Here is a 19020-nt window from a genome sequence, read left to right as displayed (position 1 = left end):
AAGTGTATTAATCTTTTTTAGTCCCTAACATTTCCTTATTCAAACTTTTTTAGTCCCTAATATTTTTAATTTTATCTATTACTTTATTATTATTCAAACTTTTTTAGTCCCTAGCATATAAATTTAGAGCCAGTTTAGTCATAATGCTTATATTTACTCATTTCTCCGACTAAAAATAGTACGCATCTCTTACGTGGGCATAATTTTAAGGGCAAAACCGAAAAACACACTTCATTTTCAGTTGAGTTTTTCTATCTTTCCTTCATATTTCCCCAATTAAACCCTAATTGCCTCACATCAAAACCAAAATTGAAGAGGAAAAATGCAGCTGCAATTGGATGGCTGTGCAATTGAGGAAGAATAGCAAGAAAATGCAAAGAAGAAACTAACCTATTGAAAAGTACAATGGATCCAAACAACGAGCAATGTCTTTATGGAAAGGAACCCATCATTATGACTTCTTAGAAACCTGTAAATCCAGGGAGAAGATTCGATGACTGCCCAAATTATGGAGTAAGCTTTCTAAACATTCTCGTGTTCATCCGAGGGAGAGAAGTGTGTTTTCCGATTTCACCCTTGAAATTATGCCACGTGAGAGAGGCGTGCTATTTTTAGCCAAAGAAATAAGCAAATACAAACATTATAACCAAACTGGCTCATAATTTATATGTTAGGAGCTATTCTGGCTGATTTTAAATGTTAAGGACTAAAATTTTTTTTTTTTAAATGTTGGGGAGCAATTTGACAAATTTTCCTAAAACGAAATGAGGCGCTTCCGGCCATATAATTATCAAATCTTTTGACACAGAAGTATATCCCATCTTACGTATAAGTCTTTAATTGTCTATTACGATTTGGTTTGTACTAATATAATCAATAACTTGTAATATAAATGTTTAATAATATTGTATGCTTTTAGTTTTTATTTTCATTAATGCAAAATAGAACTGCTAGTACCTTGTATATCTGGGATAATATCAAACGAATTTCGATTTATAGGATTTTCTTTGTAGTCAAGGATATTATGACATTAAAAAATATAATTATTTTTTAAACAAATAAATTAATAGTTATTTTATTAATTTGATATTTTAGAGAATAAGATATAAATCTCTCATACAAAAGGACTCGGGGCACGGACGGTTGCAGGTGCAACCGTCCCTGCCAATTTTGGTCATTATCAACACCATGTAACTTTCTTTGTACATCGTGTAACTTTTTTTTCACAGGATGTATTTTCACAACAGATAGTGGTGGGTCCCACACTTGGCGCGGAAATCGAATTACATGGTGTAATCTCAGCCGCACAAAATTTTGAGGGCCAATCTTGGCCCTCAACCGTGCAGGGACGGTCATACTGATGACCGTCCCTGCCCCAAATCCCATACAAAATGATAACCGTAACCTATAATAGGTTGCTAAGTACTTGAAAGGAAATATAGTAATGCAGCAAACTCTACCATGACTAAACGACATGACATCGATGCGTTAGATTTGTTTGAGGGAATGATTCCATTAAAATCACTAAAGGAACTGTAGAATTTTCCTTCAACAATTAGTCCTGTATAATAATGAATTATAAAACCAATATGCGATGCTTTATTACAGATCCAATACGAGACTGAACAAAAAGGTGTATATAAGCCTTTATCATATAACAAACAACACAACAAATGGGAACTAAAGAACTCGTAAACGTTTTGAGCTTTGCAACAAATAGGTCCTAACAAAATGAAGTTGCTTTCATAAAGTCCGAACTCTTTGTTCAACTGTTGAAGCATATCATGATACACCATCTCCCAAGAATGTAAAAACTCTTCTCTTGAACACCCGAGCTAGTTCCACAATTTCAGATTCCCTGATCTGCTTTGTTATGCTGTCATCCTGCCACAAGAACTTGCCCTTGTGGGATAATCTTTTTGCAACATCAATTGTCAAGCTGGTTACCTCTCTACCGCTGGTTAATGCTTGCAAAACAGCAGTGGAGAATTGAGGATGCGAAACAAGTCTATTTAAAAGTATAAGAGCCTCACGTATTACCAAGGTTCTGCAAAAAGAAAAATAGAAAGTAAAAGATCAGAGAGAGTTTCTCCGGTGCCTATATTATGCAAAACCTACAGTTCAGTCTAAAAGCAGCTCTAAGACACAGGACACCTGGTAACAAGAAGTTTATGACAACTAACTCCGAGAATTTTTTCTCTTTTTAACAGTAAGCTTTGTTTAGGGATAGATTACATATCATTAAAAAAAAAGTAAAAAACATGTATGAGCTAAAACAATGGAGGTCACATATCACCTGGGAAATTACAGAACCAAAAGAACAAGAGCAGTAAAGAAAAGAGTTATTGGCTCCAAATTTAGAAATAGATTAATTTTTCTCTCTTATTTATCTATTCATCCAAACACATTATAGTAATACATATGCAGATATGGAAATAAGTGTTAACTTGGTCCCAGATGTAAAAATACATCCATCTTCCTCTCTTAGATTATCTATTCGTCCAGAAACATAGCATATATACAAATATATGGTCTTTGTCTAGTACATGTTTATGCTTTTAATCACAAATACGTCGCTACATTTTATGCAGGTACAAGTACAATTATGAATGCAGTTGATATTTCTGTAGTACACAAAAGCACCTATAAAATCACAGATTAACAAACCTTTCTCTGAAGACTTCAACAGACTGAGCAGAATCCAGAGGTTCAAGGTTCACATCGGACGCCAAGCTTTCCAAAATACTTGCAAGGATATTAGTCCTTTCTGGAAGCCTATGATTCAAAATAATCCCAAGGCCAGCTTTTCCAAGTGATGCTATGAAAGCTAGCACAGTTACAGCACATCTTCGAAGCTTCAATTCCTGAAAGATGAGCAAATTCAATGTGAAGACATCGACAAATTCTCTGTCCAGTACCATGATTTCTTTCCCAAAACTCCAAATAGGCAGGCAGCAACTTAAGCACTCGGGTGTAATAGTATTTCATTAGTGAAAGCATTCCCCAGGAAAAGCTGAATACTTACTTGTTTCAGGGAGTCAAGTTTAGGGTACATGATCAGGTTTTGGACTAATCTTAAAAGAGAGAGCAGTAGCTTTGCGTACAGCATATTAAGAGCACAAAGATTTGCGGTAGAAAAACAGCCCCTCAAGTATTTCCTACGGTTCTCAAATAAAAGCCAGATCAAATGAAACTTTTTACCCCTTGTACAATCTTTCCAGCATTAATTTCTCAATGCTAAATCAAAGAAATCTCATTTAACATTGGTGTAACTCAACCAATATTTGGATAGCTCTAAATCCACATATCCATATAATCTTCTGGCAATAGATTTATTTCCAGAAAATTATTAAAGGTTTCTAAAAATTTCAAGCAAAATGAATTTTGATGAACTTATTAGTTTCTTAGGAGCACCTAGACTACTCAAGTGGCCATATGAATTTCAAGATATAACTTGTTGGAAGTCTCATATGAAAAGGAAAGGCACCTATAAGAGCAGGCAAATTTTGATGTTGTTCAAGAATAAACAGAGATGTTGAGAAGACAATAAATCACTCATAGAAATATGTGAATAAGCCTTGCCTAGCATAATTACCTTCGTGCTATTTCCAGTGCAAGTGACGCATTCTACCAAACCATCCATTATTGCATTGAACTCTCGAAAAGATGGATGAGTTTTAGCATCAAGCTCAGCACTTACTGCAGCCTCACCATTCTCCATACAAAATGCAGCTGTTACTTTGGGACCTTTGTTCAAGACAGCCAGATAAAGTATTAGCCACAACACACCACTTACGACGGGAAGAGACCCAAAAAAAGGATATGGCCAGATGCATGATGTATCATGTGAAAAAATAAAATTGCATAATGTGAAAAAGAAAATGGCAAACCTCAATAGCATGTTGCCCAAGTTGTGTAACGTCCCAGAAAATACATAACTATTGCCCAAGTTGTGTAATCAAGTATATAAATAAATCCAGAAAAAAAACTCATTATCTAGCATAATATGTGGATGCCTTGGTATTTCATCAATAATAAACTCTAAAGACATTTTATAATAAAAGAAAGGGATATAAAATTTCTGTCAGGCTTATCGAGACATCGAAAGTAAAACAAGAAACACACATCAGTTTATATAGCCATCAAGCAAATCAAGGTTGCTGCTAAAAAACAATATGAAAGGAAAATTTTCCAGTGAGTCAGAGGTGAAGAAGCTCTTTTCATTTGACAAGTAATGATGAAGCAATCTGTTTTTGACCAAAACCTTAAGAATCAATATTCTTTTGCAGTGTCCTTTTGCAGAAAAATAGAAAAGTACAATACTTGCTTCTCCAGAAATACAAGCATAGCTGCATCCAGATTAATCAGCACATCTAGAGATGAAAGCAATAAACATTACCAAACTTTGAACTAAAAGTAGATGGCATACACAAATTCACAAAAAACTCAAAATTTAAGTCTAGATATGGTGTCGGTGCTCACAGTTAAGTAGCTGGTAAAGAAGATTTACAGCTTCCTTTCGCAAACAAAGACCAGTTTCCTTCCTCAATAGCTGTGATATGCATTGAAATACTGGATCTGCTGCAAATCTATAGCAGGGCAAGCTATATGAACCTTATAGAAATCAGAAGATGTGCAAGAGACAGATAAGAAAAACCATTCAAAACTTACTTCTCCCTCTCTGAGTACACAGTAGAGCTTATAAGAATCATATTCATAATAGAAACCGCTTCGAGTTTCACATGTTCTTCACTATTTGTCATGGCAATTTGGCTCATGAGCTCAAACAATGAGACCCATTCAAAATTTGTTAGGCCAGGAATGGAAAATTTTCTTTTGGCATTTAACCATTTTACCCCCGGGTGAGAATCCCATTGGTTCAATACATTCTTGGCATTACGATAGAGAGAACTTCCTTGCTTGAGTGATTGCTCTTCGCCAATGCCTGCCAGAATGTGCTCAGCAGAAGGGCCAGTAACGATTATGTTCTCCCTGGTACAGTACACTGGAAAAATCAAACATATAACAGAAGAAGATGAATGCCGCAATCTCAGAATGTCAATGCATTTTTTTCCTGTCTTTATTTCTTTTAATTTCCAAGAGACATAAAAGAGTAGGTGATGTGGAAAAACCCAGGAAATGTATATTCACACTTACAGAAAAATGATACAAAAATACAAAAGGAAAGAGCTATTTCAATTGAGAAATGAAGAGTACATGGCACCAATAGTACCTAACTTTTTAGTGAGTGGCACTTTGGTACTCCATCTTTCAAGTGTTTATTTGAGTAACTAATCTTTAACCATTGTAACTGATAGGTTCAGCACATAAATTTATGTAGAAATTGGTAGCCGAACTTGATCAAGTCCCAGCCACATGTGCCCAAAGTAGGGTCAACTTCAGAATAAAAAGTTTAGCAGTCAATAATTAAGCCAAACGAAAAATACAAAAATAAAACGAAGGGATGAAAGAAAGTCAGCAGCATATCCTTCTCGTCCTCTCCCATGATCCCACTCCAAAAAATTTCCATAGTTTCTTCTATTCTCAAACAATTCTCAATGGATTTCTTCCAAAATCCCAAAAGTCAAACCCTTAAACTCATATTAGCAGTTAAGATACCAACAAATCAAATTCAAAGCAGGTTTTAATAAAAAAAAAAAAATCATCAGTTAAACTAAATAAACCAAACCCAAAAAATAAGGGCAATATGAGCACTCAAGATATCAATACATTGATTTACAAGGGACATTAATCATCTTAACCATCCCTTTTATTTTATGTTTTTAAATTCTAGATTGAACTCATTACAACATTGCAAATATTCCAATGGGTTGTAGAAAAGAAATTAACCCCAAAAGAATTCATCTCAACTGGGAGTTAAATAAAGAAGAAGAATGGAATTTAGAAAAGGTTGGTGTGGATGGATGAAGTTTTCTATCAATGTCAATGACGTGGGTTAGATGATTGACAATGATGAAATGATGAATATTGTTATCATGTTGATGATTGGAGTCAATGATGTACCAGATAATGATGATGTTGAGGCTGAATTTGAGCAGATCCCTTAAAAATTTTGATATTCTTTTTTTTATCATTTGCCATTATTATTATTATTATTATTATTATTAATTTTTAAAAGTTAAGTGCTAACCATTTTTTCACACGACAAGCAGCGAGTACCAATTTCCACTGGAATAGTTCCATTGAACCTATTGAAAACAATTTCAAAAGATTTGATACTCAATAGTTCTGCTGTACCAAAGTTTGGGTATAATTGATACCCCCTACTACACAAAAAAATTTGAGTGTTATATGGCATCATAAATTGCTCAGAAGATGTACTAGGAGTACCCTACAGCTAAAATCTCAAGAATAAAAAACCTCAAAAAGAGAATTAGTAAACAATACTATTACCGTTAAAAAGTAAATAAGAGTATTATCGCTTGTTATATACAACTACTCCGGAGATCTCTTCAAGAATCCTCTTCAGAAATGCACGTAAGGTCATAAACAACTAGTTAGATTTAAGAAATTGAGAGAGAGAGAGACAGAGATATCAGCAATTTATCTATTGTGATCTCTACACCAAAATTTTCTATACAAGCATTGCCTAATCAATTATGCTAGAGGTGAGTTCCATAAGTCCTTCCAAAAATTCTTAAATGAAATGTAGCAAAGTAGGCTACATCAAGTTACTGATTAGTATCTTATGGATCAATTTAATTCCTAATTATTAGGCACCCCATTGCACTTGTCAGCAAAACCACATTTGGCAAAAATTAAGAATATGTTAGTAATTTTTCCTCTCTTTCTTTCATGTCTTACTTTTTTGGGATCTATATAGTGGTCAAGTATTGGGGAGTGAAACACTATTGATCTCCAACATTCCAAGTACACGTTTTCCACATGTTTACCTTCTGTTATGCTAATTAAACTCAACATGGAGAAGTGAACATCCACAGAAAAGGCAAGACCAATTTGACAAACTAAAAACTTTCACCAGCCACCGGATGGCTTTTCTCCAAAGATATCCACATTAGGAGAGTTATCAAGCAAAGAAAACAAAGGTGTTCCATCAAATGGCATTGCAAGAATGTTACAATGTACAAAATCAGATCAATGCAGAGAGACAGGCATGACAGAGAGGAGGGCAGAAGGGGGGAGAGAGGCAAAGGGAAATATACCTCCTACCAATTTTCTTTTGCATATGGGAAGCATGCTTTATAACCACATGTAAGACACGCAAAGATCTATAAACAATGACACCCTGCAACCAGATCATTTCAAAAGCAAACATTAGCAGTAAGCATAAATTATTTGATGCTTAAAATTGGTATCTAAAATCTACAAATGACTTCCTAGTTAGAACAAGAATGCATGTCCAAGCACAAAAAGTTATATTTGTGACTACCAGGTTGAAGCAAGACAAATATACCCAGAGTTTATACCAGAAATGCTTAGTTCACTTGTATAATCCAAGTTCACAAGACAAAGCTCACCCCCTTTAAATGTTGCTTCTTTTCTAAAACTATAACAGAAATAGGATGGTAAAGTAAATAGTACTACAAAAAATGCATGAATCATAATAAGACAAGCAATCAAATGAAGATTGAAGAAGCAAATTGAAGTTTCTAGTAATCCACTTTATGTTTTATATAAGCTTAAAGAAGTCCAAATTCAAAGAGACACCAGCAAAAGAATTTCAATGACAAGACCCGAAGCAACAAGGTGAGTATTGCCCTTGTAGATGTTCAATTCACAACTTAATAATTTTTCTTATCCCTTAGAATGTGCTTCTGCTCACTCCATTAAAAATCCATTATTCTTTTTGTTAAAGAACACATTTTGATTTGAGTAGAGTTCAGTAGTTTGTAATAGAATTTATTTATTTCCCCAGCACACTGCCCGATTGTGGGGCAAGAAATTAGCAATTAGTACTGCTCGAAGGCCACCTGCACTAAATCTGACCACAAACAAGAAAAGGAAGCAAGTTTGTTATCAACGAACTTATAAATATAAAAAAATGAATTTGATATTCCTAATCTTACATAGTCAATGCAGTCTCTATAGTCCAGAGGACCCTCCAATGTGGCACTGATACTTTAATACAACGAAAATAGTAATACTAGCACAAAATTTTTGGAAGTTAATCATAGATAACTGAAGCATAAAAATCCACCATTTCGGGCGTCCCAAATCCCACAAAATGTCATCCACAAATTATGCATCAATAGATCTAGAATGAGACCCACTACAATCTGCACAAAATAGTAGAACACGCAGCTGTATGAACTAAATGACATACTTGGGATCAGTCAATGCCTGAAAAGTGGAAGACATTCATTCATGCAGTCTTAGCCTATACTATGCTTCAACTCTTTAGAGAAGAACTAAAAAAAAATCACAATCTTGCCATCCACATTATCATCCATGACCAAGCATATACAAAAGCTCCTACAGCTCTACCTATCTTCTCACAAAACTAGTAACCAGCTTTGCTTTTTCACTCTGCCATAAGACTAGACAATACATATCAAGGATGTTCCTCAGAATTGGGGGGTTAAAAGTGTATCATAAACTTTTTGTAAACAGGGAGCTTGAGGGATTAAAAAATAAATAAATCACTCAAGAAATTCACACTACCAAAGCTTACATTTTTCAGCCTGCAACAATCAACCAAAGCTTCCAGCAAATCTTCCAATCTTACCATTTGATTACCAATCTGCAATGGCATAGAAATGTTCAAAACTGAGTATTTATTTGAAAGTAACTCTGAAAATAACAGCCATGAAGTTTATTAAAGTGAGCATTTAATTTATATAAAACAAACCAGACTAAACCTCAATTAGAAGAGCCTTAAACTGTTAAGTGATTTATATAAACTTTCTGAATATGATCCCACATCAAAAGCAGCATACAGTTCTCCTTCACGGGTGTGTAAAAGGAGAAAAAAGTCATCCTAAAGTGAGAAAATTATCTTTCTTTATATAATAAACCTGACTTTCTCACATGGTCCCAATTACAGCTCAATTACAAGAAGCCGTTAACTGTTACTGAATTATCTGACTTTCCTGCCATGGTCCCACATCAAAAGTAGCATAGATTTACTCCTCCATTCGTGTGTTAAACAAAAAGATTAATACTTTATCTAAGATTTTAACTATAAAATGGTACAGAAGACCAGGATATTTAAAAAAAAAAAAAAGAAGAAGGAGCCGAGAACACAGATGGTACATGCTCCAGAAAGAGTTTGGTATTATCTTTAAGCAGATAAACTTTGAGAAAATTTTCAATACCTAACCAATTAAACATGTTAGCCCTGTTAGCATGATCCCCTCCAATTTCGTCATAGCGATTTGAAAATAGTTATAACTCTTGTTATGCTATTATCAGTATTTAACAACATATATGATTCACCTTTCAACTTAAAAAATAAAAATACGAGTCATAAATAGATATCAACTGAATATTTAATTTTCAAGGAGGGAACACTATTTACTAACATAGTTCTACATAATCCACAAAAATCTTAGCCATCTCAAACCTTTTGTAATAGGTTCTCTAAGTTGGTCACAAGATCTTTTTCAAATGAAATATCAGAAATAAATATTAAAAAAACTAGTCATTTTACCTTGGTCAACATGAGGTAAAGATGTAAGATTATTGCAGCATCAGTGGAATGAGATAAATGGTGGTGATCCTTCAAAGGGACATTGGATTTATGCATAGGGTGTTCCATCATTGTATTGGAATGTAAACTCAAGTACAAGTACCCAAAAAGGACTTTTAAATCTGCTTCACAACTCCCAAATAAATTTAAAGCTAAATTTTTTCCTAATCTGTCATCTGATAAATCCCATACATCTAGCAACTTCTTGTGATGATGACAACCAACAACTACATCATTTCTACAGCACGAATTATCACAGTCACCAGCATCCTCTGTCTGAACTCCAACCGCTTTACTAGGTGATGTACCTAATATACCAAACAACAATGCAGAGATGAAACATGCATAAGAAATAATAAAGCTGCATAAGACCTAACTTGTCCCATCTCTAGATATATACTCACGTGGATGAACACTGATGCCAAACAATTCATTTGACGAATTATTCTTTTGACATTCTGGCAGGACTCCATCATCATCATGATCCTTTCCAACAGAATGACACCTGCCAATGGGAATAATGTCATTTAGAAATGACTACAACAAAGTAGAGCACAATGTAAATAGAAAAACATAATGTTCCACTAATTTGAGTATTAAGCAGTATTTGACTAAAGGGTAATGTCAAACATCCCTTCAAGTCCAAGCAATGATGTATCACTAGTGCATGCCTATCTCACCTTGACAGACCCAACACTCCTCACTGAAAGGCAATCCTAGAATGCCAATGGAAAACAAGTTGGAAAACGTGTCCAGGATGGAAGGTTAGTAATTAAAGCTTTATTTCTTTCAGATTCTAAAGATTTAGAGGACAGTTGCCTACCTTTGGATTCTATTTGTTCACAAATTTGAAAAACTTTTAGTAAGCTTTGCACCCTAAAAAGTTTGGATAACATGACCCATGCAATTTTTATGCACTTTAAAGAGCTTAGATCTTTAAGGATAAGTTCCCAAGAATTGGACATAACATGAAACATAATATAGTGGAAGCTGCTGCTGCACCATTTGGTTTTTGATGTTGTGGAGAGAGAGATGACCTAACTTTTGAATTAAGAAACTGAACATCCTTTTTCTGGGTCTATCATAGTCTTCCAACTCATAGTACCGCCTTCACAAAGATGCTGAAAATTTTACTCATTATTTTAAGTAATAATTTAACAGACTGGTAGCACCTATGGGTAACACTACTATAGACTGATAGTCACCTGCTGGCTGCTCCTCACTGCCCCCCATAAAAATCTGGATTTTGTAATGGACAACTCAAAGATGCTTGCTCCACCACTATTATCTGGGATTACCTGTTAGTGTAGTCTGTAATGTTTAATTTTAAAGTAAACAAATGGTTTTTTTTTTTTTTTTTTTTGGAGTGGTTTCTGCTGTCTCACATAGTGACAGTTACAAAAGTCATCTTTTAGTCAATAAAAAAAAAAAAAAAAAGCAACGTTCAGAAAAAGGTGTCAAATATAAGAGATTTGGTATTAATTAAAGGACATATGAGTTAAAACTAAGAGACAACAGTTCAAGTATTAGGAGAAAGAGGATGCCTTTACATGAACAGATCCCAAGAATCTATAAAAAACGAGTTGGTCACATATACTGTTAGAGGACAAAGAAAAAGTCTAAATAATACCCATAGTAATGCTTTATGGGGTTCCATAATTTTGATGTATTTAAAATGATTGAAGCTCAAGTCTGACTATACTATATCCTGGAGACAGTATCACAGTGAGGAAATAGTTATTTCAAGCCTCAAAACCATTGTGAAAAACCCTTGTATTGTTCCTTGGTTTCCTCTCTATGACATATTCCTATGAAAAAACAGTTTTATAGCCTTACACTCATTAAATGAGACATTGATGGTTCAACAAAAGCAAAATCTTGAAAAATAGATATTTCCAGCTACTTTACCAAAAATGCTATTCTGTCCACCACCCTAAAAGTGTCAGCTTTTATGGGTTTTCTTCCAGAAGTACCTATACCTTATTTTATCAAAAATTTTGATTAACTCAATTCTCAATGTGAATAACAATTAACTACTGAAAGTTCTAATGACAATATGAGACTTTCAAAAAAGTTATAAAAAATGTAAAACAAAAGGTCCAAATACTGAACAGTTGACAAGAATAGAAAAAGTTACCAATTTCAGGTTATGTTTGATGGGACTGAATTATTTTTACCAACTTCTGGTGTTCGGTTGCATAAGTGCGGAGAAAAAAAATTTCGGATGAAAAATATGTTACATCATTGGGCACAAAACAACTTATTAACTGAAGTTATTTTCCTCCCACATGTTCGCCATTTCTTTTTACGCTTTCACTTGCTCTTTCATATGATACAACTGCACTAGCAACAGTACTAGGCTCTCAAATAATCTTCACCCATCTCACTTGGTGGATCTTGCCTGCAATTTTCCAATGCAACTTCCAAAAACCTCATGAAAACTAAAAAGACTCAAAGTTCTTGGTTCCTTCTTTGAGGGTTCACTTCTATAGATCATAAACAGACTCTGGATTGGATGAGGAGCTTATTTGATCTAATTGTACCTTTAATACTGGGGTATGGATTCCCTGAAAGAAGATACTCTCTCTTTCTTTAGAAAATAATTTGATTAATCTGAAAACAATTTCATGAGATTTTTCTACTGATTAATGATTACTTTTTCTTGCCATGGGGTGAGGATGGGGATGAAATGGGCAGGGAGGTGGTGTTGGTGGTGCTATTGGGAGGAGGTTTTTGACTCTGAAAGTGACAAGATGGGAAAGCACATCAATTGGATGGTAGCTTTGGTGGTCAGCATATGGTACCATGGGTTGGAAGGAGTGATGGGTTGGGGAATTGGGCATCCAACAGCAATGACGGGTCTTTGATTTCTAGGAGATCAAATTCACTAAGTCAACAAACACAGGAACATGAAGACAAAAGCAATTTTTTTCCATGAGGTTATTTTCTTTGGAAAAATTTTTCCATACAAAATATCTTACACCTAAAGAAATGGACCCTCAGTGCAATGGGAAAAGTGACCTGCAATTCTACAGACAAAGGACAGAACAAGCATCAAAGGACAGATGCACTCACAAGGAAATACTATTTGCAGGGCAGTCCTCCGCTTCTCTGGCTTCAATCCTTGCAGATATGAATTTCAGTTGCTCTTCTTTCTTGTCTCTTTGTTTTTTTAGGTCTATGCACTCCTCCTCCTAGAGTGGCACAATGATTCATTACCTATGAAAGCACTCACCAGCCATGATTTTCAACAATATCAAACACAGTAATGGATCATACTTCAGCCTTTGCTAGATTAGTGTTTAAATAAAAAATAACATAATATGATGGTTTTCAGCTTTTGGAATACCTGCAATACAAATTAGCATGAACAACATATGGACTATCACTACCATAACCATATACCAAAAATATTCTAATCTTGAATTAGGAAGAGACATAAACGTCAATGGACTTATCCAACGGCTAGGTCGTAACTCTGAGAGAGAGAGAGAGAGAGAGAGAGAGAGGGAGAGCTTAGAATGAAGTCAGCCTCCAAGATAGCACAATTTCATATTCACTGGCTGACTATGAGTTGATGGATATTAAGAAAAACTAAAGTAGACAACTAACAGCAGACAGAATAGTCACCAATTAAAACAGAAACTAAAAATCAAGCCAAAGAAAATGAAAATCTAGTAATTTAGACTTTTTGGCTCCAATTCTTGCATAGTTTTCAAATCTAAATTTCAGTCTGGAACAAGCTATGTGAGTATAGGTGCATCTGTCCATTGGAAATTACCTTTTAATCAAGTAAGTCCTTTTATTGAACCAAAAACAAGAGAGTATATCTTATATACATTGACACTGTATAACACTTATCACCATTGGATCCATGACATGTGCAAAAGTTGGATTTCAAATCCAAATTTTGCATAGTTGTCATTCATCCAGCACTGACAGTGTATACACTTCAGTGTAGGAAAGATTAATTCAAAACATAAAAAATCTTATAAATTTTTAAGCATTCCGAAATACTTCCTGCACTAAATAAGATCCTTCCAACTTATGCCAATTCTTCTTTTCTTTCTTTGCACTACATCAAAAGAGAGTTGAATTTGAAGTTCCTTCTGAATACAGTATACAAGAAGAATTACTTCAATGATTACCCACATCAATTGATATATTCACAGAACGTACATACCAGAACTTTAAGCTGCTCCGAGACATGACCAAGCTCTCTCTGTAATGCAATTCCCACAATGCACACAATATCAGGTGAAAATTGACAAAATTCAAGTTTTTGAGTCAAAGACATCAAAGGCAAACTTTCTATGTTAACAAAAGCATAAAAAGTTCATTTAGTTTTGCCTCTCATCAAAGTTATTACCAGAATGTGTATCTTTGAACAAGTCAAAATGTTTACACATAATTTGCGGAGATTTTTGTCTACCCCATGTTTTCTTCCAACAAACTGATTCTTGACTGCTTTAAGAAACAGAACAAACAAACAGAACTTTTCCCTTTGACTTAACTTCTTAATTTGGTAAATAAAACTACTTCTAGTAAATGCTACAAAAGCTGCAAGAATGAAGCTTGTCGACATTCATAATTTTTGATAAACTATGAGAAGCATATGTTATTGATTGTTTTGAAAACTTTAACCACCCAAATGCTTGAACAGAGTACACATGCACTTTTTAGCTATAGGCATACACAACATGTTACATAAAAAACTATACATCTTATCTACAAATACTTGTACATGTTCCAATATTGTCCCACTATTTCGTTACAACAGTGTGTGTGCATGTATGGAAACATGTATTCCGCTACGATAGTATGTGTATGTAGGGAAGCATGTAACAAATACGCTCTAAATTAAAGTCTATCAATTGTGAAAACTTTTATAGTAGCCAGGTTTAAGTTGAGAGTTGAACTTTAAACTGATCAAAATGAAATCTAGGAACATCATAACTGCCAAGAAAAATTAGGAAAAACATCAATCTTGACCACCAGCATAAAGGACAAAAAGTAGAATCCGGTGGTGATTTCTCCTTGCTTGGATGCCTAATTGGTAATGAGGCCATACTTTTAAGATATCTATTAAAGGCCATTTGCAAATATACACTTTTTTTTTGCTATTAGAAAAGTCTGTACAAATATCCTCGATAAAAGCTAGCCGAAGATTATGCTCTTTATAAATTAGGGATCCAAAACAAGCCCTTTTCAGTTTCTCCAAAACCTTTCAAAATCTAAAATACCATGGGAGAAACATAGAAAACACATTTCCTTCCACATTTTCCTATTTGTTCCTTTTGCTCCATTATGACTTGCAAGATACTAAAAGAAATACTATGAAAATCACAAAAAGAATAATCCACTTAAGCAAATAATAGTGCTCTTACCCAAACTGTCTAAATGCCTCCAAAAGTGATGAGCATACAAAAGGAACATCCTATATGATTGCCGAACATCATCTAACAAAGCAAAAAAATCTTTACTTTGGACACTATCTACGACAAAGAATCAGTAGATTGGAAACATTTCTAAGCATCAGTAAAATCCTAACCTTTAAGCCATCGATTTCTCGTTCTGTGGCGCTTTCGGGGCCACCGGGGATGGAAACAGAAATAGAGGAGGAAGCGAGAGCCCGGTGTCCACGGCCACCTACCGCTGAAGTGTCATGGACTCTCTGAGACAACTCCCGAGGAGGAGAGTAGCTAATGTTTCCGTACGGCGGAACAGGATGCGGTGAAGGCTGAAGAGGAGGTTGTGGGTGGTGGTAAAGGAGTTGCTGCTGCCGCTGTTGTGGTGGTGGTGATTGTTGTTGTTGTTGTGGTTGTTGAGTGGCGGAGGTTGTTAATAATGCTAACTCTTCGGCTTGCACGAGCTGGTCCAGGAAATCGGCGTCCCATTCTTCAACTTCGAAACCCTCAGTCGCCATTTCAAGAGGAGAGCGTTTTGACCCGTGCTACAGCCAGTGCTCGAAACTGAGGCATGTGCCTGCATTCTACAATTTATGACCGCCCAAAAAAATGCATTATTCCTATTCTCATCTTCTGGATGGTGTGTTTTATGAGAATTTGCCTAAAATTTTGCAACAGAGCTTACCGTTGAATTTTTACGGGATCAATTATTTTTGGAGATATTTGTTAAAATTTTACTATAATACACTGTAAAAATTTTACAAGAAGCATTTGGATCTTTACAGATTAGATATTTTTCAGGATACGTACTGAATTTTTATAGGATTAAGTATTTTTGAAGATATTTGTTAAATTTTTATTGTAAATTATTATAAAAACATTATGAAAAACTTGTTGGTCTATATGGATAAGATATTTTTTGGAATATGTATCAAAAACTATACTCTAGTATTTTATCTCAATAACTTTTCACTTTTCACTCTAGTTATATTTTGAGATGTTTTTAAAATTTAAAATTTTATTATGATATTTTTAAAGATTTGCTGAATCCTTCCTACTACAACCATCCATTAGTAGCATCACTCACCTCCTCTCTTCTCTCTTCTTCTTTTACTCATATTTGTTGAATCCTTCCTACCACAATCATCCACTAGGGGCAGCACGATTGGATACCTATATCAAATGTGATTTGGTTTATTCAACCCTAATTTATCGAGTTAGCAATTTTTCGACACTAATCTGTCTTCGGATACCCAAGAATAAAAAAGGGGTGGGTCATAGGGTATCCAACTCTAATGCAAGAAGTAAGAACTTCATTAGCTAGTCCATAATTCCAATATTAATACTAAAATGTAACCCAAATCCAAATCTCAATTTTCTCAAACATTTCATCCAACAATCCATTACAAGTCATTCTCAAATATCCAATACAAATTAGAATTACAATATCTAATAGATAAATTTAATTTTCATTAGTACACAGTACATCACATTAAACAGAACCAATTTTTCAACTAAGAACATAAATCAAAACATTAAACATCAATGAAAAAAGTGTATGCATCTACAACACACTACAACACATTAAGAAGAACGAGTAATTCTTCAAATTTTCAATCTTCAATGTTAATAATAGAATGCTCCTCTGTCAAACTTGAAATTTTAACAAAACAAAAGCATCCAAAAATGAAATTGGCATAAGTTGAAACTCAAATCAATAAGATAATTTTTAAAACAAAGAAAACAAGAATATGAAAAGTATTACCTATTTCCATATCTTCAAGTTCAGCTAGGCTTTCTTCCAAATCAATGGGTTGATTACCCTTGTGAATCCATTCTTGTCCACAAATTATAACCTCCACCATTCTTGGAGTTAAAGAGATTTGAAAAAAATCCAACACAAGCCCTTCAATACTAAAACAGACTCTGAAGCAACTGTAGGCACCAAAATAGCTAATACATCTCTAGCAATTGCAGCAAAAATTAGGAACCTACAAGCATTATCTCTCCACCAATCCAATATGTGAAATTTTGGATAGTGAAGGACCTTCCTTCATTTCCATCAAGTAGATGTCCAATTCTATTTTATTATGAGTGCTATCCAATGTATCAGCTTTCTGAAAGTACCTTGCATACATATAATTTGATGCCCCATTAGCTGTAATTGTATCAATATCCATTTTATTCATTTCCCTAAGCTGAGTTTGACTTACCAAGTCCCTTTGAGAGAAAAAATATATATATAGTTCCTCTCTCTAAGTGAGAGCTTCCTTTCCACTGGGTGGGAGTAAGAGCCCGGCAAAATTCAAAATTCACAGTTTCAAAACTCAAAATACAAACTTCTTCCAAACAAACAACAGTGCAACCACAAACAACAACAGATCCTTACCAAAAAATCCAAACAAATGTAAAGGCAGAGAACATTGGAAGGCTCGAATTCAGAAAGCAGAGGACCGACACTCATTGAATTCCATGGTGTAATTAATAGTTCCACATTTATGATGTCTCAGATTGGCTGACCAGCTCCACTATTAGAGGCAAAAAGGCGAGAGGAAGGAAGGTTTTAAATGCTAGTGGACCTTTGTGGAAAGCAAGAAATTCAGGTATAACAGTTATGTATCACTCTACCATGCCTTAAATTCTGCATTTTTTTGCATGGCTAGGGTTGTATTGTGCCTATCTGGTAGTGTATTTACATAGAAAAGATAGTAGCTTGGGTCATTTTCTTCACTAGTTTTTCAACTTCTTTTCATTGGTTGGTAATAGCTAGAGGAATCCTGCTAGATTTCTTTAGATCTCATGGCGGAGGAACTAGAGGAAGTGTTAAAAAAATTTGCCTTGTCCGGTTTAGAACAAAATGGGACATGGATAGAGCTGGATGACATTGATGCAGGAGTGTCTGAGTGCTCTAATAGTATTATTGGGAAGATAAGAGGAGAAAAAATGGTAAACTTTACTGGGGTTAAGAACTTCATCACAGCAGCTTGGGGGTACCCAAAAGAATTATCAATAACAGAGTTGGGGCCTAATTTATTCTAGTTCTTTATCCCTAAACAAAATGACAGGTTAAGAATCCTCAATGGAGGGCCATGGGTGATTGATAGCCAAGTACTTGTGCTCAGTAGTTGCGAGGAAGGAATTAAAGAAAATACGGAAGCTTTTAAAATTGCCCCACAATGGGTACAAGTGTGGAATCTTCCAATTCATTGGATCTCTAAGGAAGTAGGAAGGAAAATTGGGATGGTATTGAAGTAGGTCAAGGAGGTGCTGATATTGTGAGAACCCTCACTTTAAAATACAATTTTCTAAACTACATGCCTTACTCTAAGAATGAAACCACGGATTATAAGCCCTAACATTGTATCCCCTATGTGTTATCGTATACTCTAAGAAATTAAAACGATTTTTCTTGAGTTAGTTTTAACTATTTCACCACTTATAATATACCCTTGCATAACATTCTACATGTATTAAAACAATTTCCATGCATTACATTTCATATCCTTTCACTTCAACTAAAACAATTTTTAGTTAGTTTTATTTTCCACCACTTACATTGTACCAAGTGGCTTTTATTTGTGGTTGGGACTTTATGTGAGATATTAGTGGTGTTAAATAGGTATTGGTACCTTTGGAAGGGTTGAAACATAATTAGTCAAAGGATTAATTGAAGTTGTGGACAAGAAGTGACCGTGTGGCCAAATCCTAGCCAAGCATTTTGTTGACTAAGGGTTAAGAGACAAATTTAAGTTGGACTTGGCCATTTTCTACTCCTTATGGCCGAATTTCTTAGGGCTTAGCAAGGAAGAGAGAGAGCTCCAACATCTTGCTTTCTAACCCTAGCTTAAACTTGAGCAAAAACCAAAAGAGAAAGAGTTTGAGTTAGTGAGAAATTTTCCTCCAATCTAGTGCTTGATTCAAGCTTGAAGTTCTCACTTTTGG

The 19020-nt window shown here is 34.7% G+C and overlaps 1 protein-coding gene across 1 annotated transcript; it reads right to left on the bottom strand.

The window, feature by feature from the left end:
• Positions 1 to 1572: 1572 nt before the first annotated feature.
• On the bottom strand, positions 1573 to 15621 carry LOC113763925. Its single transcript, XM_027307921.1, has 12 exons — positions 15222 to 15621; positions 13854 to 13892; positions 12746 to 12864; positions 10075 to 10175; positions 9632 to 9978; positions 8654 to 8722; positions 7185 to 7267; positions 4672 to 4992; positions 4483 to 4589; positions 3596 to 3747; positions 2668 to 2864; positions 1573 to 2047 (listed from the first exon to the last, which is right to left on the bottom strand). Exons 1-12 carry the CDS (start codon positions 15594 to 15596, stop codon positions 1783 to 1785), a joined length of 2175 nt encoding a protein of 724 aa, XP_027163722.1. The 5' UTR covers positions 15597 to 15621; the 3' UTR covers positions 1573 to 1782.
• Positions 15622 to 19020: the final 3399 nt, after the last annotated feature.

Source organism: Coffea eugenioides, chromosome 2 (genome assembly GCF_003713205.1).
Source record: "Coffea eugenioides isolate CCC68of chromosome 2, Ceug_1.0, whole genome shotgun sequence".
In the NCBI taxonomy this organism is placed as follows: domain Eukaryota; kingdom Viridiplantae; phylum Streptophyta; class Magnoliopsida; order Gentianales; family Rubiaceae; genus Coffea; species Coffea eugenioides.
Note: the sequence above shows the minus strand (reverse complement) of the source record. Positions and strands in the feature narration are given on the sequence as shown.

Excerpts from the sequence above, each read along its gene's own strand:
- LOC113763925 (XM_027307921.1), bottom strand. The coding sequence starts at position 15,596 with ATGGCGACTGAGGGTTTCGAAGTTGAAGAATGGGACGCCGATTTCCTG. Across the intron at positions 13,893-15,221 it reads GAGAAATCGATGGCTTAAAG|AGAGAGCTTGGTCATGTCTC; the intron begins GTTAGGATTTTA and ends ATTGCATTACAG. Across the intron at positions 12,865-13,853 it reads CGGAGCAGCTTAAAGTTCTG|GAGGAGGAGTGCATAGACCT; the intron begins GTATGTACGTTC and ends GTGCCACTCTAG.